Source organism: Mirounga leonina, unplaced genomic scaffold (assembly GCF_011800145.1).
Source record: "Mirounga leonina isolate KUSES-001 unplaced genomic scaffold, KU_Mleo_1.0 Mir_454, whole genome shotgun sequence".
In the NCBI taxonomy this organism is placed as follows: Eukaryota; Metazoa; Chordata; class Mammalia; order Carnivora; family Phocidae; genus Mirounga; species Mirounga leonina.
In genome coordinates, this window is record NW_023270763.1 from 10,466,920 (window position 1) to 10,490,310 (window position 23,391).

At 45.2% G+C, this 23,391-nt stretch overlaps 1 protein-coding gene across 5 annotated transcripts in view; it reads right to left on the reverse strand.

Annotated features, from left to right (window-relative positions):
- The window catches only part of LOC117999510 (general transcription factor II-I repeat domain-containing protein 2), a 52,186-nt gene that overhangs the window by 3,904 nt on the left and 24,891 nt on the right, over positions 1-23,391 (reverse strand). For 3 of the 5 annotated variants that reach the window (XM_034988699.1, XM_034988698.1, XM_034988701.1), the window contains exons 4-15: positions 21,958-22,074; positions 19,216-19,399; positions 19,014-19,042; positions 17,239-17,293; positions 16,624-16,667; positions 15,148-15,225; positions 9,496-9,552; positions 5,685-5,747; positions 2,495-2,572; positions 1,303-1,386; positions 506-689; positions 251-279 (exon numbers count right to left, since the gene is read on the reverse strand). In XM_034988699.1, coding sequence (XP_034844590.1) covers positions 251-279; positions 506-689; positions 1,303-1,386; positions 2,495-2,572; positions 5,685-5,747; positions 9,496-9,552; positions 15,148-15,225; positions 16,624-16,667; positions 17,239-17,293; positions 19,014-19,042; positions 19,216-19,399; positions 21,958-22,074 — 1,002 coding nt within the window. Of the gene's footprint in view, positions 1-250; positions 280-505; positions 690-1,302; positions 1,387-2,494; positions 2,573-5,684; positions 5,748-9,495; positions 9,553-9,638; positions 10,997-15,147; positions 15,226-16,623; positions 16,668-17,238; positions 17,294-19,013; positions 19,043-19,215; positions 19,400-21,957; positions 22,075-23,391 lie in introns of those variants that run through there. The other 2 variants (XM_034988700.1, XM_034988702.1) reach the window with 2 other exon arrangements.

A 23,391-nucleotide genomic window follows, 5' to 3' on the forward strand; every position in this document is an offset into this window, starting at 1 on the left:
CCCCCCCACCCCTGCCATAAAGGGCTCGCAAGCTCCTTCAAGCTGTCGCATGAGAATTCTGGTGAAGTACCAGAATTAAAGGACTTTATAACCAGCAGGACAAATAAACTGCATCTTAAGAGCACCATGCTTTGCTCTAAGGCTCAAGGCTTGAGAAGCAAGGCCCCCCGTGGGGAGGGCCTGCAAAGACACGTGGCACCACACAGTGGGTGCTGGGATGACTTTCTTGCCACCCACCCGGGATACTCACCATTGCTAAGCTCCAGGCCTGGAAGCGGTCTGAAGAGAAAGAGATATGGTGAATGCCACAAAGTCCGTTTGTCCGGGGACACACAGCTCCCAGAAGCGGGATACGAGACAAGGAGAGTGCGAGAGGCACTGGGCTTCGGAGCCCCACGGCCCACCTCCTGGTTAAAAAAAAAATCCCACCGCCCCCCTCCCCCACCTCGATCAGGTGGCCACCTTCAGGTTCATTCTCCTGACCAAGCAGGGAGCGCTCACCTACCTAATGACTGTGAATTTGATAAATTCTGCAGCGTCCAAGATCCTTCTCATGGAGCTGATTTCTAGGTAACCAGGGGCTTTGAAGACCACGCCCGGGGGCATGCCGTCGATAACCACACAGCCTGGGTTGAATGTGATCTTCCTGTAGGGAACTTTCACAGGGAAGTCCACCCCGATGGCTTCACCTGCGAGGAGACAAACAACAGAAGACCGCTTCAGTGTGTCACCTGCTTTTCCCAGACCAGTGCCGAGATGCTAAAATACTTCCAGTCCAGTGACAACGTGGGCCATCGGCCATTATTACTTCACGGACAGTCTTACTGACTTTGACATTGGCAACGGGCAGTAAAACAGATTCAATTTCTCTCTCCAGGAAGGAGAAACGATGCTGGCATTTACCTGAAAAAGGGTTTTATGAAGATTAAATAATGATTCACATGTCAGTGCTGAAAGCAATGCTCAGCCATGGTAAGAACTCAGTAAATCAAAGATAGATACTATTAAGATTAGTGTGTCCATGTAAAAGCCCTTCAGGAAAAATACACGCTGATTTTGATCATAGCTCCTTCCCCAGAAAGATCTATTTCTTTTTTTTATATATAATTATTTTATTAAAAAAATTTTTTTAGTAAGCTCTACACCCAACATGGGGCTTGAACTCACGACCCCTAGATCAAGAGTTGCACGTTCTTCTGACTGAGCCAGACAGGTGCCCCCAGAAAGATCAATAAAGTATTCCATTAAAAAGAAATACCTCAAATATATACATTTTGGATACGTAACAATATAAAAACTTACCAAATTTTCGGCTAAAGAGGTCATTGACTTGTTCTCTTAGTTGTTTTATCTTTTCAATGCTGGATAATCTTTCCTTCTCGTTATCTAAAAATAATTAGACAATCAAGCAAACTGGGGTTATTGATCAATTTACCCCCAAAAAAGCTGTTGGAGGAAGTGCCTGACAGCACATGAAAAAAGCACCTTACCTGGCTTGTCACTCAGTTTAGTTTTTTGGAAATGTGTAAATGGAAGCCATTAGAGACGACAGAGAATTTCCCAAATTATAAATCCATGTAAACACACTCCATACTACCTTAGGGAACATTTTCAACATTATGTAGGATCAGGGTGTCCACTTTCACCTCTACTCTTCAACATTATAATAGCAATCTGAGTCAATGCAATATGACAAGTAAAAGGAGTAAGATGTACTAGGATTAGAAGGGAATATTTTTCAATACTTAACATTTTTATTGTATTTAATTTTGAATAACTAGAGCAATTACATGGTTCAAAACTCACAAGACATAGAACAACGCAGAGTGAAACATTTCTCTCACATCCCTCTCTCAGCTCTGTTTCCTTCCTTGGGGAAATTATGTTATCAGATTCTTTTGCATCTCTCCAGATATATTTTATATACACATATTCAGAAAAGATTGCTTGACGGGCAGCAGATAAATTCCACCTCTGTGGCCAATTCTTATTTATTTATTATTTTTTAAAGATTTTATTTATTTATTTATTTGAGAGAGAGAGAATGAGAGACAGAGAGCATGAGAGGGAGGAGGGTCAGAGGGAGAAGCAGACTCCCTGCCGAGCAGGGAGCCCGACGCGGGACTCGATCCCGGGACTCCAGGATCATGACCGAAGGCAGTCGCTTAACCAACCGAGCCACCCAGGCGCCCTGGCCAATTCTTATTTAACAGGAGCTGGTGCTTGGAGTTGTCTGCCCTTCCAGTAATGCCAAGGTGTGGCTGTGAGAAGTAATATATCTGATTAACGATGTCTGATATAAGCAAGATATTGAGTGTCTGACAATCTGTAGTGTATTTTATATTCCTGAATTGTCATTCCTTAGTTGAAAGGGTAAACTAAGCAAAAAAAAATAAAGTTCCAAGGGTTTATGACCCATGTTATATAATGGCTAAAATATAACAAAAAGAAAAATATAAAGTCAATTATGATAACGCCAGATAGACTTCCATACCTGGAATTGTCACCTGAACAATGTTAAGATCTTCCACACCTGCCGCAGAATTGGTAATACTGGATGAATTTGTGCTTCCTAAAAACAGAAACTGAAATTTAGAACTTAAAGAAAATTAGGTTAATTCTCCTCTAAAAATGTCCATGCGTCACTCTGATCAGAGGCACAGACTCAACTTTTAAAGCTTCAGAGAACAGGTGGCTGTAGGAAGTTGGGCTCCATGCTCAGTGCAGAGTCTGCTTAAGATTCTCTCCATCTCCCTCTGCCCCTCTGCCCTGCATGCTCTCTCTCTCAAATAAATAAATAAATCTTTTAAAAAATAAAAGTGCTCATCTGGTTCCATATTCCATAAGCCATCATAATAACTGTTGTCAGATAAAGGACAAGAACACACCTACAGATGGGCTTCCAAATGCCACAGTCTGTTGCTGGAGGCATGGTCATTATCTACCAAATAATTTATAGCGAATCCTTTAGAAAACTGCTCTCCAGAACAAAAAGGTGATTGGGCTTGTAGTCCCTGTACATGCATGATGCCCCACAAGAGAAGAGCACAATGGGGAGGCCATCTTGGAGAACATTTCCATCAACCTGCATTCAAATCACTGCTGGACTTGGATTCTAACATGGGATTCTTTATATTGTTTCCTTTTCTTCCTTTTCCCCCTTAAAATAGAGTTGACATGCAATGTTGCATTAGTTTCAGGTGTACAACACAGTGGTTTGACAAGTTATATTCTTTTTTTTTTAACCCCCCCCTTTTTAAAAGGATTTTATCTATTTATTTATTGGTCAAAAAGAGAGAGAGAGAGAATGCAAGCAGGGTGAGGGTCAGAGGGAGAAGCAGACTCCCCGCCGAGCAGGGAGCCCGACATGGGGCTCAATCCCAGGACCCCGAGATCATGACCTGAGCCGAAGGCAGACGCTTAACCAACTGAGCCACACAGGTGCCCTATTTTTTATTTTTATTTTTTGAGTGAGAGAGCGCACGAGTGCGCATGAGCGAGGAGGGGAGGGGCAGAGGGAGAGGGAAAGAGAGAATCCTAAGCAGGTTCCACGCTCAGCACGGAGCCCGACAGAGGGCTCGATTTTACGAGCCTGAGATCGCGACCTGAGCCAAAATCAAGAGTTGGATGCTTAACTGACTGAGCCACCCAGGTGCCCTGGAGATTTTAAGTGAAAGAAGTCAGGCCCCAAAGGGCACACATTGTACAATCCCACCTGTATGAAATATGTAGAAAAGGTAAATCCATAGAGATAGAGAGTAGACTGGTGGATACCAGGGGCTGGGGGAGGGAAGAACGGGAGGGACTGGTAATGGGTATGGGATCTTCTTTTGGGGACGAAAATGTTTTCGAACTCGATAGAGGTGGTGGTTACCCAACACTGCGAATGTACAAAAGCTACTGAATCATTCACTCCAAAACGGTTGATTTTTAGAGTCTCTAAATAAAAGCACTCCCAGGGCACCTGGGTGACTCAGCCAGTTCAGCATCTGCCTTTGGCCCAGGTCATGATCTCAGGGTCCTGGGATCGAGCCCCAAGTTGGGCTCTCTGCTCAGCGGGGAGTCTGCTTCTCCCTCCCTGCCCCCTGCCCCCCCACCCCCTCCCCCTCCCCCGTGCTCTTGCTCTCTCAAATAAATTGATAAACTCTTAAAAAAAAAATAGAAGGACTCCCATAGCAATTAAACAACATAAAGAAATGAAAGTCATCCAAATTGGTAAGGAAGAAGTAAAGCTCTCACTATTTGCAGACAACATATAGAAAACCCTAAAGACTCCACCAAAGAATTACTAGAACTATAAATGAGTTCAGAAAGTCGCAGGATACAAAATCAACGTATAGAAATCTGTTGCGTTCCCATACACTAATAATGAAGCAGCGGAAGTGAAATGAAGAAAACAATCCCATTTACAGTTGCACCAAAAACAATAAAATAGCTAGGGATAAACCTAACCGAAGAGGTGAACGACCTGTGCTCTGAAAACTAACACTGATGGAAGAGACTCAAGATGACACAAAGAAATGGAAAGACGTTCCATGCTTATGGGTTGGAAGAACAAATATTGTTAAAAAGTCCGTACTACCCAGAGCACTCTACACATTCAGTGCAATCCCTATCAAAATCCCAACAGCATTTTTCACAGAACTAGAACAAATAATCCTAAAATTTGTATGGAATCCAAACAAAAGACCCCAAGTAGCCAAAGCAATCTTGAAAAACAAAACATACTTAATGACAGTAATTCTGAGACCCATAACATTAATAAATATGTAAAATAAAAACTTCTCCTTCTCATATTAGGAAGATACTAGGGACCAGCTCATATTCCAGCAGCAGAGATGAAAATATTTCTTAGCAAGGGCGCCTGGGTGGCTCAGTCGTTAAGCGTTTGGCTCAGGTCATGATCCTGGGGTCCTGGGATCGAGCCCCGAATTGGGCTCCCTGCTCAGTGGGGAGTCTGCTCTCTCTCCCTCTGCCCCTCCTCCCTGCTTGTGTTCTCTCTCTCCCTCAAATAAAATCTTAAAAAAAAGAAAAGAAAATATTTCTTAGCAGATAACCAAGTGGATCACAATGAAAGAAAACAGGCACATTGTTTTAACTAAATGCGTTCAAAATCCACAAGTTCCAGGACCAATGTTGTCATTCATTTCCATGAAAAGTCAAAAATGTTTTAAAAACCTTTCAATTGTAAAGAATATCCTTAGAATATGTTTGTAACTATCAGATGTGGTTTTTAAACAGGCATCCAAACAAAAACCAAACAGATTACACGTCAGTCTGTCAGTCTTTTAAAGAAAATTATCTTATGTAGTGGATCTTAAAAAATAAATCTTTTTAAAACCACACTTTGAACTTGACTTCCTTTAGATTCTTGCAGTTAAACCGAGTTCATGGCTTCTAGGCCCCGGTCCATCCCCCTTCTTTCTTCCCTCACTTGGCATGGAGCATAGTCTGCTCCCTGGCCAGTGCTGATCTGCATGGCCTAAAACACACACACACACACGCACACACACACAAATACACAGACACACAAATACACAGACATGTATATATCCATATACCCCCACCCCCATACACACACACACCCCGAAGCCAGTTTCAATCTTCTCCCCACAATAACCCTTCAAGAAGAAATGAAAGCCACACTCAACAGCCTCACTCTGATGAGGCTTTTGGCAACTAACCTTCAATTTTCACCTCGGCTTCGGGGTCCTCACCCGTTTCTGAAGGGACACGCAGAATAGAATCTTGAAAAAAAAATTTCTAAAATGACATTCATTATTACGTATTCTCATGTTCCAACCTTTCACTGCTCCTGTAACCCAAACAGTAGCTTAGCCTGGCATTTTAAACACATTTCATACTTAACAACATGTAAAAGTGTAAATGTGAAAGTAATTTTATTTTTTAAAATTTTTATTTATTTACTTCTTTTTTAAAAAATTTTAATTCAGTTAGTTGACATGTAGTACATCATTTCAGAGGTAGAGGTCGGTGACTCATCAGTTGCATATTAACACCCAGTGCTCCTCACATCACGTGCCCTCCTTAATGCCCATCACCCAGTTGCCCCATCCCCCCACCCACCTCCCCTCCAGCAACCCTCAGTTTGTTTCCTAGAGTTAAGAGCCTCTCATGGTTTGTCTCCCTCTCTGATTTCTTCCCATTTAGTTTTCCTCCCTTCCCCTATGATCCCCTGCACCATTTCTTATATTCCTCCTATGAGTGAAACCATATAATTGCCTTTCTCTGATTGACTTATTTTGCTCAGCATAATCCCCCCTCCAGAGGAATGTTGAAAAAGAAAACCAGGGACGCCTGGGTGGCTCAGTCGGTTAAGCGTCTACCTTCGGCTCAGGTCATGATCCCAGGGTCCTGGGATCGAGTCCTGCATCGGGCTCCCTGCTCCGCGGGGAGCCTCCTTCTCCCTCTGCCTCTGTCTCTCTCTCTGTCTCTCATGAATAAATAAAAAAAATAAAATCTTTAAAAAAAAAAAAAAAGAAAAAGAAAACCAAAGCTGGGGGCATCTGCTCTATTACAAAGCTGTCATCATCAAGACAGCATGGTACTGACACAAAAACAGACACAGAAATCAATGAACAGAATAGAGAGCCCCGAAATGGACCCTCAACTCTATGGTCAACTAATCTTCGACAAAGCGGGAAAGAATATCCAATGGGAAAAAAAAGACAGTCTCTTCAACAAATGGTGTTGGGAAAATTGGACAGCCACATACAGAAGAATGAAACTGGACTGTTTTCTTACACCATGCACAGAGATAAACTCAAAATGGATGAAAGACCTAAATATTTATTTTTACTTATTATTATTATTTTGTAGTAATCTCTACACCCAACATGGGGCTCAAACTCATGACCCCGAGATCAAGGGCCTCATGCTCTTTTGACTGAGCCAGCCAGGCGTCCCTAAATGTGAAAGTAATTTTAACTTTAAGAGGGATCATAGGGTAAGAAAGGGTAACCTTATAAGGGATAAGGGGAGGCAAGAAACTCTCAGATACTATGAAATAGTACCCAGTTACCCACGTTAGTGGACACAGAATGTCCTTCTATTGGAGGTAATGGAATTCCTCTGGTCATAAGCATTTTCTTGCTCTCATCAGAAATCACTCAGATAAAAGAAAGCTGGGTGCTTTGGGGGGTGGTTCCCCTGCCAGCAATCCCCTGGGGTTCAGTCTGTTATCACCCTAGAGGCACAACTGATTTTTCCATTTTACCAGAATTATGACAGACACAAGCCTGGCTGGAACGCTCTCGCCTAACTCTGGCTCATTTAGAAAGCTTCCATCAGCTCAGACCTTTGGAGACCAGTCTCCTCAACTGTTCGTAGAGGAAGAAAGACTCTAATTAGCTGTTGGATATTGGACTACCGGAAGGTAAGATGTAACGTCTGGGGGAACAATGGGTCTGCAGACCTCTCTGACTGTTCTTGCAGCTTCTTGACAATCTTTAATTGCTTCAACATAAAAAGTTTACAAAAAAAAAAAATCAGACTAATTTGGTTGTATCATAAATAGGCTTCCTGCTACACTGTAATAATAGAAATCTCTTGGGGGCCCCTGGCTGGCTCAGTCGCATGACTCTTGATCTCAGGGGACTGTGAGTTCGAGCCCCGCGTTGGGTGTAGAGATTACTAAAAAAATAAATCAATACACTTAAAGAAAACCTCTTCAGAAACAAGGTATTTCAAAGACCAACATCCAGTGACATCTTTCTGTCACTCCACACCAGCTCTACCTGGACTCTCATGTAGGTTTTCCTCCTCCTAAATATGTCCTGTCCTTTAAAAAGAATGACAGAACAATGTCTTTTTCATTTTTATTTATTTTTATTTTAAGTAGGCTCCACGTCCAGTGTGGGGCTTGAACTCACGACCCTGAGATCCAGAGTTGTGCGCTGGGTTGGCTGACTGAGCCCGCCGGGTGCCCCCACAGAACATGTCTCAACAGGCTTCAACGAAGGGAAAGAAAATGATGTAAGGGAGGAACAGATTTAAACTGAATTTGAAATCCCTGTCCTCCCCAACATCCAGAGAAGGTCAGAGACGGGGTTGAGGAAAAAACAACGAAAAATAAATGGCAGAATCCTGTCACATGTTATGACATGGATGAACCCCTGGGGGGGGGGTGTCACACCAGGATGCGGGGCTCGATCCCAGGACCCTGAGATCACGACCTGAGCCAAAGGCAGATGCTTAACCGACTGAGCCACCCAGGCATCCCTGTGGTGTGTTTTTTAAACCACAGTAAAAAAATGTATAATTTAGAAAAGTAAACGGAAGTTGAATAATGACAGAGGGGCTTGTCTTCTTGGTTTAAAGCAATTAAGTTTAAGATGATTAATTCTATGAGTGAATGAATGATTCTAACACTGGACCAGAACATAGTATGTTCTCTGGCAAAATATATCAAAACTCTTTTAGGTCAGAGAATTGAACCAAATGTTCAGGGAGCCATTGGAACTGTCCCCTACGATAAAGAACCCCAGATGCCCCCAAATCACAGAAGCTATTAAAAATGACCACACATTAGCTCCCTGGAGAATGCCTCTGACTTAGACAAAAATATAAATCATTTTGGAACCAAGATAGACATCCGACTCCTAAAAGCAAGGTCTTCTTGCCTGTAAACTGACAAAGATGTCCCATGCCTCTAGGTTTGGGGAGGAAATTTCCTTTACTCATTTTACCTTGGACATGTATAAACCATTTTAAGAGTTCAGGCCTTATACAGGATACTCACGATTTATACACACAGGAAGGGAAGTACTATCAAATTTTACTTCTGATTCAAGAATTTCCTAGGGGTGCCTGGGTGGCTCAGTCGATTAAGTGTCTGCCTTTGGCTCAGGTCATGATGCCGGGGTCCTGGGATTGAGCCCCACATCCTCGGTCTCCCTGCTCAGCGGGGAGTCTGCTTCTCCCTCTTCCTCTGCCCCCGCTCCCCCCCCACTCCTGCTCTCTCTCAAATAAATAAATAAAATCTTAAAAAAAATTTCCTAAAATACTTTTCAACTCTGTTCAAAAGAATTTGGCGGGGGCGGGGGGCACCTGGCTGGTTGTCAGTGGAGCGTGCAACTCTTGATGGTGGGGTCATGAGTTCGAGCCCCATGTGTGGCGCAGAGTTTACTTAAAATTGAAAAAAAAAAAAGAAATTAAAAAAAAAGGAAATTTGGTATGACTGGCAAGAAGACAAATGGAATAAAGCAACAAATGGCACAGATGTAAAGTTTTCTTACCACACAACTTCTAATCCAGGTGCTTTAAGGAGAATCACTCACAGATCAGAAAAGGAAGAGTGACAGTTAAGGGCACATTTTAGCGCTAAGACTCAGCTGGTTTTCTAAGGTGGCAAGCTGGGAAGCTGCCTTATTTTAGACATGTGTCATGGGTGTTTAAAAGACCGTGTTCTCTGCAAAACACTGTAAACTAGAACAACAAAACCAAAAAGAGGCTAAAATGCCTGGCTTCTCTAACCTTCCATTGGTAATTCCATTTCTATTACTTCGCCGCTTGCATAAGGATGCTGGTTTTCTGAAAGGGAAGCAAACAATGTATTTAAAAAAAAAAAGGCCAAAATAGAAAATGTAAACAAGAATTCATTTAAAACCAAGCCAACAGTTCAAGACCCACACAGGAATGTACATGAGAAATACTCCGAGTCCTTGAAATAAAATTCACACAAATGATTCCTTCTTTGCACTTTTTCTTTGTTGTTTTATCTGCACTTCGGAGAAGTTTCAAACCTACAAAAGCAGAGATGGTAGAATGATGCCATGTGTCCATCTCCGGTGCCAACAGCCACCAACTCCATATGCTATTTTTCCACGCCCCTCCCCCCACCTGCACCTGTTGTTAAGGTAAATCCCAGGTCTGGCAGGGTCGGGGTGCACAGATCGCGCATGTGCAAGTAAGATGTAATGACTCATCCCTCACCTTCATCACATCACGATTCCCCCCAAACTAACAACTCTTCTTTATCATCAGCTCATATCTAGTCACTGTGCAAATTTCTTCAACTGTCTTTTAAATATCTTTTTTTTTTAATGTCATATTTGGACATAGTTTCAAATTTACAGAAAAGTCACAAAAAGGAAATAGTACAGAGAGGAGCCACATACCCTCTACTCAGATGACATACGGATTACAGTTTACGGTTTCCCTTGATCATGTTCAATCTTTGCCCCCTGCCCCCATTTTCCTATGTAGACAGATCGATGTATGTATAAGGGACATCCTTTTCTCTTTCTCTGACCCATCTGAGGCAAGTTACATAGACCGTAGCCCTTCACCTCTGAATGCTTAATAGCTTTCCCTCCCCCAGTGCGGGATCCAGTTTGGGGCCAGACATTGTTTTTTTGTTCTCACTTCTCTTTCTTCTCATTTAACCTTATTTTGAGTTGGTCTGATGTTTCCTCGTGCAAAGATTCTTGGCCAGACTACTACTGCTGAGATGATGGTGTGTCCTCCCCAGCGTACCATGTGCAGAGGCAGATGATGTGTGGGTCATCCTGAAATTCATGAGTTGGAATCTTAACCCCCAACGTGTTGGTATTTGGTGATGGGGCCACTGGGAGGTGCTAATGTCACGAGGGTGGAGCCCTCAGGAATGGAATCAGTGCCCTTGGAAAGGGCCCCCCAGAGAGCTCCCTCACCCCTTCCACCATGTGAGGACACAGCAAGAAGATGTTCATCCATGTACCAGGATGGGGGTCCTCACCAGACTGCCAGCACCTTCGTCTTAGACTTCCCGGCCTCCGGAGTGGTGAGATACACATTTCTGTTGTTTATCATTCCCCTCCCCCGCCCCACCTGCCCCCGGTCTATGGTATTCTGTCTTAGCAGCCTGAACAGACGAAGGCGATGTCCACCTGCCTCTCACTGGTGTTGTGAACCTTGATCGCTGGGTCAGGGTGCTGCTTGATTTCTCCACTGGATAATTACTATTTTTTCCTCCCTCTTGGAACTAACAAGCAGCCTGTGGGTGGAGAAACGTTAAGGTTGTTTAAGTATTCCACTCCTCTTCTAGATTTCTCTCTAGATGCCGTATCCACTGGTGACTCCTGCTTGACCCAGTCTTTTATTATAATGGTTACAAAATGGCTGTTTTCCAATTTCAGCACTCCTACCCAGCACTTGGCATTCCACAGGAATCCCTAAATGTCCTTCTGTAGCTGGTTTGTTCAAATCAGGACCCCAACAGAGCCCACATGCTGCATTTGGCTGAAATGTCTCAAATATCTTGTACTATAAAACAGGTTTCTCTCCATTTCCTTTTTTAACTCGCCATCATTCGATGAAGAAATCCACCTTGTTGTGTTCCTTCCATTCTGGAGTCTCCTGCCTGCGTCCTCGTGATGTCATCTTCATATAGTTCCTCTATCCCCCGTGTTTCCTGCAAACTGGTGGGTAGATCTAGAGGCTGGATCAGACTTAGGCTTGATTTGGGGGCGGCAAGCATCCCCAAGGTGCACCTCCTACTGGATCCTGTCAGGAGGCACACGAAGTCTGCTCACCTCTAAACCTTTGTGATGTGAACTCTGGACCAGTGAGTTCAGGAAATGTCAACCAAATCCATTTGTGATAACGTCCCCATCAATGTTTTATGAATGGCTTTAGTGGCCATTGATGATTATTGCCAAGATGCATGGCTTCATTGGGGGTTGTAAAATGGGGACACTCTATGACTTTTAAAAAGCCTTGTTTTCCCCCCAAAATTCTTTTTTTTTTTTAAGTAAGCTCTATGCCCAATGTGGGGCTTAAACTCATGACCCTGAGGTCAAGAGTCCCATGCTCCACCAACTGAGTCAGCCAGGCACCCCCATTTAGCCATTTTTAAATTGGGTAGTTTGTGTTTTTGTTGTTGAGTTAAAACAGTTCTTATTCTTGTCTGTTTCATCTAGGTTACTTAATGCTGGCATTCAATTTTCTGTATTTGTGGTAGGCAGATGGCCTCCCACGGATATCCAAAACGTGTGAATCTCATATGTTACGGGGCAAGAGGCAATTAAGGTGGTAGATGGAATTAAGTTTGCTCGTCAGCTGACCTTCACAAAAGGAGATTATCCTGCATTATCTGGGCTCAACATAATCAGAGGGGCATTTACGTGTAGAACAGGGAAGTACAGGAGTCCATGTCAGTGATGGGATGTGGGAAAGACAGTGTTAATTCCTTGATCTTGGGCTTCTGTATCCACTTTCCCCTCTGCCTGGAAGGCTTCTCCCCCAGATCGTGCAGTGTCAGCTGGGAAGAAAACCACACGGCGTTGAGACTCTTACCTCTGCCAATGTCAAGGGAACCTGGGCGCAGTGTATCTCAGCAAAGCTGGTCCTGTGCATTCTCCATTCCCAGGGGCCCCAGGGATGGGGTCCCTGCACATATAAAATACCTCATGGGACGTCCATGGTCTCCATGTTGGCCAAGTCACGGATGTGTGCATGTGCTCAGGGGTCTTCCGAGAGGTCTGTGTTGCAGGTGGATGGCGAGGTCCAGGTGGGCTGGGGTGGGCGGGGGAGTCAGACTTTTATATAAACCTTCCACAAGCCCCTGGGCCCTGGTGCAGCCGCAACTGACGTCACTGGGAGCGCCACAAAGGCTAGTTGACATTCGGAGCAGGGGGCATTTGTTGCCTTTATGAATTTAAACATTTCTCCCTTACTTACGTCAGTACTTCAACATGTGAGGATTTTATCTAAATGGTTGTAAAAACAGTCAGTACCGTGGAATACCATCCGTGATGTCAGGCAATTTTCACCCTTTGGGCATCAAGAAGCAAGGGGCCCCACTTAAGAAGCTTTTGTACAAAGAAGTCTTGAGTCCTTCTGTCATTTCCAAGCCAAGCAGGAGAAAGATCATAAATTATACACTTAGCCTAAGTGGTGTTATCCAAATAATGTGCTTCTTTCTGAAAAACTGAAGTAGAATGATTGTAGGTATGTCTATCTAATCATGTACTTACTTCACCGCTGCCTTTGGGAGCAGACTCTGTAGGTAACCTAGATTCCCCCAACTGTATACATTTTGATAAACCTCAAGGTCATTTAAGTTGAAAAGGATATTCTTGGGAGTCAAGATGTAATCATACGTACTTTTTTTTCAAAACGGGAGTGATCGAGAAACAGGTTACACTGATTCTTTGTGAGGGACGCGCTCAGTTCGGCAAGCACAGGTGAGTGCTTGCTGTGTGCGTGGCCCTGGGCTTGGGACCCTGGGGCTCCGAGCTGCGGGAAGACCGCTGTGTCCTCCCCCCAGGAGCCCGCCCCCAGCTGGGGCCATCTGTCCGCAGCAAAAGCCTAAATACCACACAAGCAGGCGGCGCTGAAGTCTGTGTGCACTTCGGGAGCTCAAGGCTCCCTGCTCTGCTTGAGATTCTGATTGTGCCCAGAAAGGGGTGGAACTTGCTGGAAGCCTGCAGATCCAGAAGGGAATCACACGGAGGGATCGGCTTATATAAAAGTCGGTGGAAGGAGGATTCAGGGCATGTTTCAGGAATCAGCCTGAGCAGGGTGTCTGAAGAACGGAGGAGGGTGATCGTGGTGGGAGGCAGACAGAATAGAAAGGGAGGCTAGAAACAGCGATGGAAGACACGGGTGATGGGGAGCCACAGACGGTGTGTGAGCAGGGGAGGGAGGTGACAGACCCCATTCTCTGGGAATAAATGATTGGGGGACAGGGGGTAGGATGGATTGAAAAGGGATCCTTGGGCGCCTGGGTGGCTCAGTTGGTTAAGCGACTGCCTTCGGCTCAGGTCATGATCCTGAAGTCCCGGGATCGAGTCCCGCATCAGGCTCCCTGCTCGGCAGGGAGCCTGCTTCTGCCTCTGACCCTCCCCCCTCTCGTGTGCTCTCTCTCTCTCACTCTCTCAAATAAATGAATAAATAAAATCTTAAAAAAAAAAAAAAAAAGAAAAGGGATCCTAAGGGACTGCAGCAGACCAGCTGTGTGTGTGGGGGTGGGGTGGGGGGACCGGCCCAGGACAGAGCAATGACAACCGACACTCTCATTGGTCTTTAGTTTTTGAAAAAGTTTTTTTTTACTATAAGTTACGGAGCTCAGTATGTTGCAGGAGTATTTCAAAGGTAAGATTTCTGTAGGAAACATTTCAAACCTGGTCATGTTTGAGGAATTAATTGCGAATTGTCCCACAGTCTGCCTGCACTCACAGAGGAGTCAAAGACGAGACAGGATCCGGATGCTTGCAATGCTCATGTGGATGCTACAACGTCCTGTTGCCAAACTGGTATCACGCTGGGGGGTCCAGCAGGATTCTGGTCTCTGGGGAGAGGCCCTAGCCAGGCAACTACACGGACCACCTTCCTGTGCCCCCGTGTGACAGGTGTGCATCTCCAGTCATCTGTGTCTTCTGTTCCCCGTTTAACTTGTACAATGTCAATGAAGCAAATATTAAGAACGGGCACCTGAGTTTCTTCACTCTCATATTCATGTCTTTTAACTTCTGATACTTTCCCAGTAATTTAGGGAACAGACTGGACAGGAGAGGATCGGAGAGAAGTTGTTTTGTCTTTTTTTTTTAAAGTAGGCTCCACGCCCAGCACGGAACCCAGTGCAGGGCTCGAACTCACGACCCTGAGATCAAGACCTGAGCCGACATCAAGAATCGGACGCTTAACCGACCGACCGAGCCACCCAGGCCAATATTAATGGACACACAAAATAAGAATACCTAACAGACAAACTCAAGTAACATACACCCTGGATTACCTTTACCCTCACATTTGCCTTGAAGCATGTGGGTTTAGGCTACACGGGATCTATTTTATGACTGTAAAATGCTTTATACCAGGGGCGCCTGGGTGGCTCAGTCAGTTAAGCGTCTGCCTTCAGCTCAGGTCATGATCCTGGAGTCCCAGGATCGAGCCCCACATTGGGCTCCCTGCTCAGCGGGGAGTCTGCTTCTCCTTCCTCTCGTGCTCTCTCTCTCCCTCCCTCCCAAATAAATAAATAAAATCCTAAAAAAAAAAATGCTTTACATCAAATGGCCCTACGCTAGATCCCAGGGACCTGGGTCGTTTTTTATTACTCTCTGCCTGTTTTTTGGATAGGGGCTAATTACAATTTTCCGTCACCAATAACTCTTAGGGAAGAAAATGAGGACAAAATGGTATTACCTTGTATGTTATATCCATAGTAATTAGGATCTTCTGATTCCTTCTTGACGGACACAGCCCCCTCTTTCACCGCCGTGCCTTTGGATGCAATGAAAATGATAAAACCATGTGTTAGGCCACAGCGACCCACAGAGAACTGTGAGCTGCTGAAACTCCAGGCTCTGTCTTGATTAAGACGGGAACTCGGGAGTCAGCAAAACGACGTGGAGCTGACATTCTCTGAGCAAACGGGTAACCCATGTAAAAATATAAGTCATAGCAACAAAACAACATAAAATCAATATAAAAGGCAAGAAGGAAGGAGGGAGAGAAGGATGACGAAAGGAGCAGAAGGAGGGAGGGAGGGAAAGAAGGGAAGAAGGCCAAGTTCCCAGCTCGAGAAAAACGTTCCCTTTCAAGACAGGGGCATGTACACGTGGGTTTATGCAAAACCCCAGTAAATATTCTGTAATGGGACCTAAACTGGCATATATATATATATATATTTTTTAGTTTTTATTTAAATTCCAGTTAGTTAACATACAGCGTAATATTAGTTTCAGGTATACAATATAGTGATTTAATACTTCCACACATCACCCGGTGGCATATGTAATCTCTACTCACCTACTACAATGGAGTGGATTTCAAAATTGCAAATCCCGGGGGGGAACCACGTTAGTGGAACCAAAAGCCTTTCGTCAGGGAAAAGTGTGGTAGGCTGCAAAACTAGCCACAGGCTTCTCCCCCACCCCAACAGTGCATGCCTGGCTTGTCTGCAATGGCTGTCCCCCTCTTTTCTAGATGTGGAGGCTACTTCTCCACCCTTTAAAGCTGGGCTCGCTTTGGCAAATGGGACGGGGGCCAACAGGATGCAAAAGCTGAGGCCTGGAAAGTGCTGGTGCATCGGGGCTCCTGCTCTGGAACTGAGTGGCCATGTGAACGAGTCTGGGCTAGCCTCCCGGAGGGTATGAGACCGTGAGGAGAGAGGCCCAGCTCTCCCAGTGGAGGCCTCAGACCCAGGAGCGAGGCCAGCCCAGAGTGGAGGGGCTGCCCAGCCAACACATGGAACTGGGAGAAAGACTAATTGTTGTGTTTTTTTTTTTTTTTTAAAGATTTTATTTATTTATTTGAGAGAGTGAGAGAGAGAAAGCACGCACACAAGATAGGGGAGGGGCAGAAGGAGAAGCAGACTTCCCACTAGCAGGGAGCCCGATGTGGGACTCGGTCCTGGGACTCTGGGATCGTGACCTGAGCTGAAGGGAGATGCTTAACCAACTGAGCCACCCAGGCGCCCCTGAAAAGTTCTAGTTTCTCACTAAGTGTGATGTTAGCTGTTGGCTTTTTGTAGATTTTTTTTTTTTGTCCCATTGAGAAAGTGCCCCTCCTCCTTCCTACTTTACTGAAAGTCTCATTTTTTAGAAGTAAAACAAAAGAACGGAGTCAAATGATAACGTGCTAAATACTTGATTCTAAAAGGCATGGGTGTATACATACCCGTGTCTTCCATGGGCTCAGTTTTCACATTGATGGGGCCACAGCTGAAAAGAGAAGGGAACCTTTGTCAGGACAAGCCGGGTGGGGTGAGAAGCGACCACAGGCATCGGGACATGCTGTACTCAAATCCCCCGATATCCACGCCGTCCTAGCCCCCCCTTCCCACTAGCGACTGAACACAAAACTAACTACTTAATTTAATATTAACGTTCTTAGTAGTTTGTTATACAATTAAAGGTGTTAATTGAACATAGTCTTAAAATCCCCAAATCCGGGCGCCTGGGTGGCTCAGTTGGTTAAGCGACTGCCTTCGGCTCAGGTCATGATCTCAGGGTCCTGGGATCGAGCCCCGCATCGGGCTCCTTGCTCAGCGGGGAGTCTGCTTCTCCCTCTCCCGCTCCCCTCTCTCATGTGCTCTCTCTCTCTCTCTCTCTCATTCTCTCTCTTTCAAATAAATAAAATAAAATCTTTAAAAAAAATAAAATAAAAATAAATAAAATAAAATCCCCAAATCCTTTCGAATAAAGAATATCTAACAAAACAAGGGAAACTTCCCATGGTCTAAAAACTAACACTTCAGGGTTATGCATGGATTTTATTTTTTATTTCCCTTACCTTTCGCTTGGCGATGTCACCGACCTCTTAGCATCTGCGGCCACCACAGGCCCACCTATGCAAGAGTAAAAAGACACACGCTAGCGTCTTTCCGCACCTTGAAAATGCCAACGTTCAAAGGCACATAAGGTGAAAGCAAAGGTAGAGAGAACAGAACTCCAGCTCCAGGACTTACGAAATCCTACTGGGCAGAGACCAACTCAGAGCGGCCCTCGGGTCCTGGGGCCATGTGTGTGGGCAGAATGGGGGCCGAGGAATAGATTGGGGCTGGAGCGACCTCACACAAGTCATTAAACCTTCCTGGGCCTCAGTTTCCTTGTCTGAAAATGGTGGTTGGGTGAGGATCATTTAATACGTACGAAGTGCTTAGGATCGTGCCTGGTACAGCCTATGAGTCGAGTAAGTGAGCTGCTAGTCTTGTGCTATAATAAAAATACAAGCCATTTGGGACAATGGTCACCTGGTCACCTGCCGCCCCTCACCCTCAGGTCCCTGCTTTAACAGCAGCTAGGGAATTCTAGGAACTTACAATTGCTCTGGAAATGGGCTTTGCTCTGTGAGTAGTTCAGGCTCAGGACAACGTCACATTGCCCTGTGTATCCTGCGTGTGCCTTGTGAACTCTACCCCACCCCTCCCTGGGGCCTTTTGTTTCTGTACCTATGTAGTCTTGGACTCTTAGACCTGGTCTCTCAAGGACAGCCACGGCCCACTGTTTCCAACTATGTTCCAGAATAAGGAAATAAGAAGTGGGCAGAGGTGGATCTCTAAATGCTTCTGACAAAATTCTTATTTTTTGGTCCCTTCACCATCATAAGTTAAGATTATGAAGGGTCGTGGGTTCTGAACCATGGCCTCCAACACCCACCCACCCATGTCGCTTTCTGCCTGAGCACATGGGATGGGCTTCCTAGCAGAACCAACATGTTGAGACCTTGCTTAGCTTGAGAGCCTCGTCCTCCACGAAAGCCCTTCTGATCACAAAATTCTAACCCCTTCCCAGGATTCTGGGGAGGACCACCAGCCATCCTGAGAAGATCACGGGTCATCGCCAGTTCTCTGTTGGACAGTCTCGTTCTCTCTAGACCGTGAGTCTCAGAAGCACGGGAATGGTCATACCTCCTAGACCCACTTCCGAATCCAACAATGCCTAGCCCATGGTTGCGGCTCAAAGACCATGAAATGACCCAGCATCCTCATGTTCCTTCCCTCAAGGACAAGGTCAGCTCTACTGCCCTCCGTGTGCGGGCTGTGGAAGCTTGCCGGGCTGAGACCTGGGAGCAGAATCCTGTCTTAGCTCTTGCTGGGGGGCAGGGGGGTCCTTCCCTGAGCTGCACACCCTGCCAACAGCATAACCTCCCAACCCTGGAGTGTCAGAGGTTGCTTCCTCCATGGGGAGAAGGCAAGGAATACACAAGCTTTAGAATGTGCCAAACTTGCATTTTAGTTAAGAAAAGCAGAACCAGGGCACCTGGGTGGCTCAGTGGGTTAGGCGTCTGTCTGCCTTCAGCTCAGGTCATGATCCCAGGGTCCTGGGATCGAGCCCCGCATCGGGCTCCCTGCTCGGCGGGAAGCCTGCTTCTCCCTCTCCCACTCCCCCTGCTTGTCTTCCCTCTCTCGCTGTGTCTCTCTCTCTGTCAAATAAATAAAATCTTTAAAAAATAATAAAATAAAATAAAAAAGAAAAATTTTTTTAAATTAAAACAAGAAAAAAAAGAAAAGCAGAATTGGCTTAGCAGCCAAGGACAGTCACCGAGTATGAGAAGCTGTCACTTACCTAGCTGACTCGCTGGACCTAGGAAAGGTCTGCAAGAAAACAGATACTATTACCCGACATGAACACACAAGCAAGACAGATCAAAATTCTGAATAACCAGCTTCTAAGTGTAACAGGACTTAATGAACAAACGAACGTGAAATTAAGCTGCCCATTTACCCTCAAAAGAACTAGCTGTTATGAGGGGAATAGAGCCTGCCACCTGTTTATGACGAATGAAATCCCCGCTTTGTTCTCCAAGATCCATTTCAGGGTGGCGAGACCGTAGTTCTCAGGGTGTTGAAAGGCCATGCCTTCTGGAAGCCCCTGCACGACCACAGCCCCAGGGTCTCGCAGAATCTTCTCGTATGGAACAGGCACCATTGCCGTCGTCCCCAAGGCTTTACCTAGAGGAAGAGTCCAGATGCCTTTAGAGGGAATGAACATAAACCCTACCGGTTGGTTTCATTCCGTGCAGCAAAGAAATACAGGTGGCAACACTCGGCTTTGAAGCTAAAGTAAAAGCTAAAGTATCCTGTTCCTTACAACTCGAGTTAATAAAGTTCCCAAAGGGCCCAGGGAAAAATGTATAAAACATTTTACTTTACATCTTCACATAAGAAAGAGGGAATAACAGGTCTTTTTTCCCCATTCTGTTGGAGGTGGTGCACCCAGGGTTGCAGGGAGCACCCCATGGTTATTCAGGCTGCTGTCGACAAGGCATGGGAGCCCCCACCCAAAGCTTAACCGTCCTTACGTCCCTACGTCCCTTACATCACTCTGCTCCAGTTACGCCAACTTGCCTGCAGAGAAGTTATGGAGTCAATGTGGCCTCACATCGCCATCTTGGGGCCGTGTCAGCCTTCCCACGCTGGCTGACCAGCCCCCCGGGGGAGGAGCCCCATTTCTCTCAGAGAAGGGTAGCCTGAGACCCCAAGATCCCCTATGTTGGGGGCCCCCCACAGCCAAACACTCACAGGGACCTGGAGGTCCCATAAATATGTGAAGCTCTCTTTAAAAATGACAAACAAGACCCTGAGATGCTAAGAAAGTGCTTATATCACAACTAAGTACAACACCTGTGTAGCTATTTGGTTACCTAGTCTTTTTTTTTTTTTTTTTAAGATTTCATTTTTAAGTAATCTCTACCCCCAAAGCGGGGCTCGAACTCACAACTCTGAGATCAAGAGTCACACACTCTTCTGACTGAGCCAGCCAGGCGCCCCTCTCGGTTACCTAGTTGTTTTTTTTTTTTTTTTCTTGGTTACCTAGCTTTTTATTTTTTATTTTTTTAAAGATTTTATTTATTTATTTGACAGAGAGAGAGAGAGACAGCGGGAGAGAGAACAGAAACAGAGGGTAGTGGGAGAGGGAGAAGCAGGCTTCCCGCAGAGTGGGGAGCCTGACGCGGGGCTCTATCCCAGGACTCTGGGATCATGACCTGAGCCAAAGGCAGACGCTTAATGACTGAGCCACCCAGGTGCCCCTGAAAATACTGTGTTAGGTATTTAAAAAAGTCCGCATCTTGGGGCACCTGGATGGCTCAGTCAGAAGAGCGTGCAACTCTTGACCTTGAGGTTGTGAGTGCAAGCCCCACATTGCGTATGTAGAGATTATGTAAAATAAATAAATAAACTTAAAAAAAAAATTCCCTATCTTAAATGCTTGTGAAAGACATGAGTAGGTGGAGAGACCAATGACGGTGACGTTGGCACCTGAAATAGCAATGAACATCTGTAATACAGTTGACCCTTGAAAAACATGGGTTGGAACTGCACAGGTCCACCTGTATATGAATTTTTTTCAATAAATACAGCACAGTACTGTAAACATGGTTTTTCTTCCTTAGGATTTTTTTTTAAAGATTTTATTTGTTTATTTGTCAGAGAGAGAGAGAGAGAGAGCACAAGTAGGCAGAGCAGCAGGCAGAGGGAGAAGGAGAAGCAGGCTCTTCGCTGAGCAGGGAGCCTAACGTGGGGCTTGATCCCAGGACCCTGGGATCATGATCCGAGCCAAAGGCAGCTGCTTAACCGACTGAGCCACCCAGGAGCCCCTTTTTTTTTTTTTAAGGATTTTATTTATTTATTTATTTATTCTAGGGAGGGGGCAGAGGGAGAGGAATCTTGGAATACCCACTGAGCACGGAGCTCGACACGGGGCTCAATCTCATGACCCTGAGATCATGACTTGAGCCGAAATCAAGAGTGGGGTCACCCAACCGACTAAGCCACCCATGAGTCTCTCCTTATGATGTTCTAAATAACACTTTCTTTTCTCTAGTTTATTTTATTGTAGGAATACATCGTATAATACACATAACATACAAAATATATATTAATCGACTATTTCTGTTACCAGTAATGCTTCCCGTCAACAGTAGGCTATTAATAGTTAAGTTTGGAGAGGAGTCAAAGGTTAGACACGGATGTTTGTCTGTGCCGGGGGTCATTGCCCCTAACCCCTGCGTTGTTCAAGGGTCAACTGTAATTGCACTGGCCCTCCACCGGGGGCTCCCTAAAACGGGAGCAAAGAATGAAGACTGAAGTCTGGTCAATCGGAGCTTTCCATGGACCACAAGAGATCAAGCTGTCTTCTGTAAGATTTACTTCAGTCCTGGGGTGCCTGGGTGGCTCAGTGGGTTAGGTGTCTGCCTTCGGCTCAGGTCATGATCCCAGGGTCCTGGGATCGAGCCCCACATCGGGCTCCCTGTTCAGCGGGGAGCGTGCTTCTCCCTCTCTCTCTGCCTGCCACCCCCCTGCTTGTGCTTTCTCTCTCTCTCTAATAAATAAAATAAAATCTTAAAAAAAAAAAGACTTATTCTGGTCCTGAAGAACTGGCTCTTCCCTTAAAGAGAATGTGGAGTTTTAAGCATCAGAGGCATCTAAGGGGTCACACCAATAAGGTGATCTGTAACACTGTCCTATTCCTTAGTGAACTATTCAGAGAATTAATGCCTGAACTTTACCGTAACAAAAGCAGAAATAGTCCTCGACCGCTTTTCTGAGTATTTCTGTTTCTCCTGAATCGATCTGCATCCCGTTCGCTGGGTATGGGGGCTTGGCCTCCGCCCCTTCGGTAATGCCTGTGAGTGAGTGACAGGCACAGACTCATTATCCAAGCACTTGTCTTGTGCACTCCCTTAATGTCTATGCTTCTGGTATTGGTAAAGGAAAAAGGGGGAAGAATGAACAAACATAAAACACGATTTTTTTTAGTAAATTCTACCCCCAATGTGGGGATTGAACACACGACCCTGAGATGGTCACATGTTCTTCTGACTGAGCCACCCAGGTGCCCCAAAACAGGATCTTGTAATTAAGAAAACCCACAGAGATGGGGTGCCTGGCTAGCTCAATCGGTAGAGCATGCAACTCTTGATCTCAGGGTTGTAAGTTCAAGCCCCATGTTGGGTGTAGAGAGAACTTAAAAAATAAAATCTTAAAAAAAATTGGGGGTGCCTGGGTGGCTCAGTCAGCTAAGCATCCAACTCTTGATTCCAGCTCAGGTCATGATCTCAGGGTCGTGAGATCGAGCTCCACCTCGGGCTCCATGCTCAGCTCCACTGAGCGTGGAGCCTGTGTAAGATTCTCCCTCCCTCTCCCTCTGCCCCTCCCCACCCCCACTAATGCATGCTCTCTCTCTCTAAAATAGATAGATAAATAAATTAAAATTTAAAATTAAAAAAACACAAAGAACAGGGTATTTATGATGGAATCCCTCTCTCCTTCCCATTTATATATGAACTTGACATATGTAAATATATATTTATGTCCATATTCCCTCTGACCAACCCTTGGAAACATCTACATCTATATCCATCCTCTCTCTCCACACTCACATTCACATTATATCCTCTGATAAATCTTTGTGGGTTTTTTTTCCCCTTTCTTGGTTCCAGAAAATACTAAGGTGCTAACTCAGTATTTGGTAGATGACCTACCACGGTAGAGATCATCACTATACAAGTAGGTTTTAACACCCTAGACTAGTTTCCGTCATATATGGCCCCATATGCTCACTAGTGATCCTTGCCACTCATAACACATTGAAGGCTCTGAAGGTCCCAGAGTGGAAAAAGGGAAAATGATTATTAACTCAGAGGAATACCTAACAAGCCCTGAGTTTTTTCCCTTTCCTTTGGGAACAAGTAAATTAAGAATTTTTTTAAAAAGATTTTATTTATTTATTTGACAGAGAGAGACACAGCGAGAGAGGGAACACAACCAGGGGGCGTGGGAGAGGGAGAAGCAGGCTTGATCCCGGGACCCTGGGATCATGTCCTGAGCCAAAGGCAGACGCTTAATGACTGAGCCACCCAAGCGCCCCTAAATTAAGAATTTTTAGGTACCTGTGTGGCTCAGTCGTTAAGCGTCTGCCTTCGGCTCGGGTCATGGTCCCA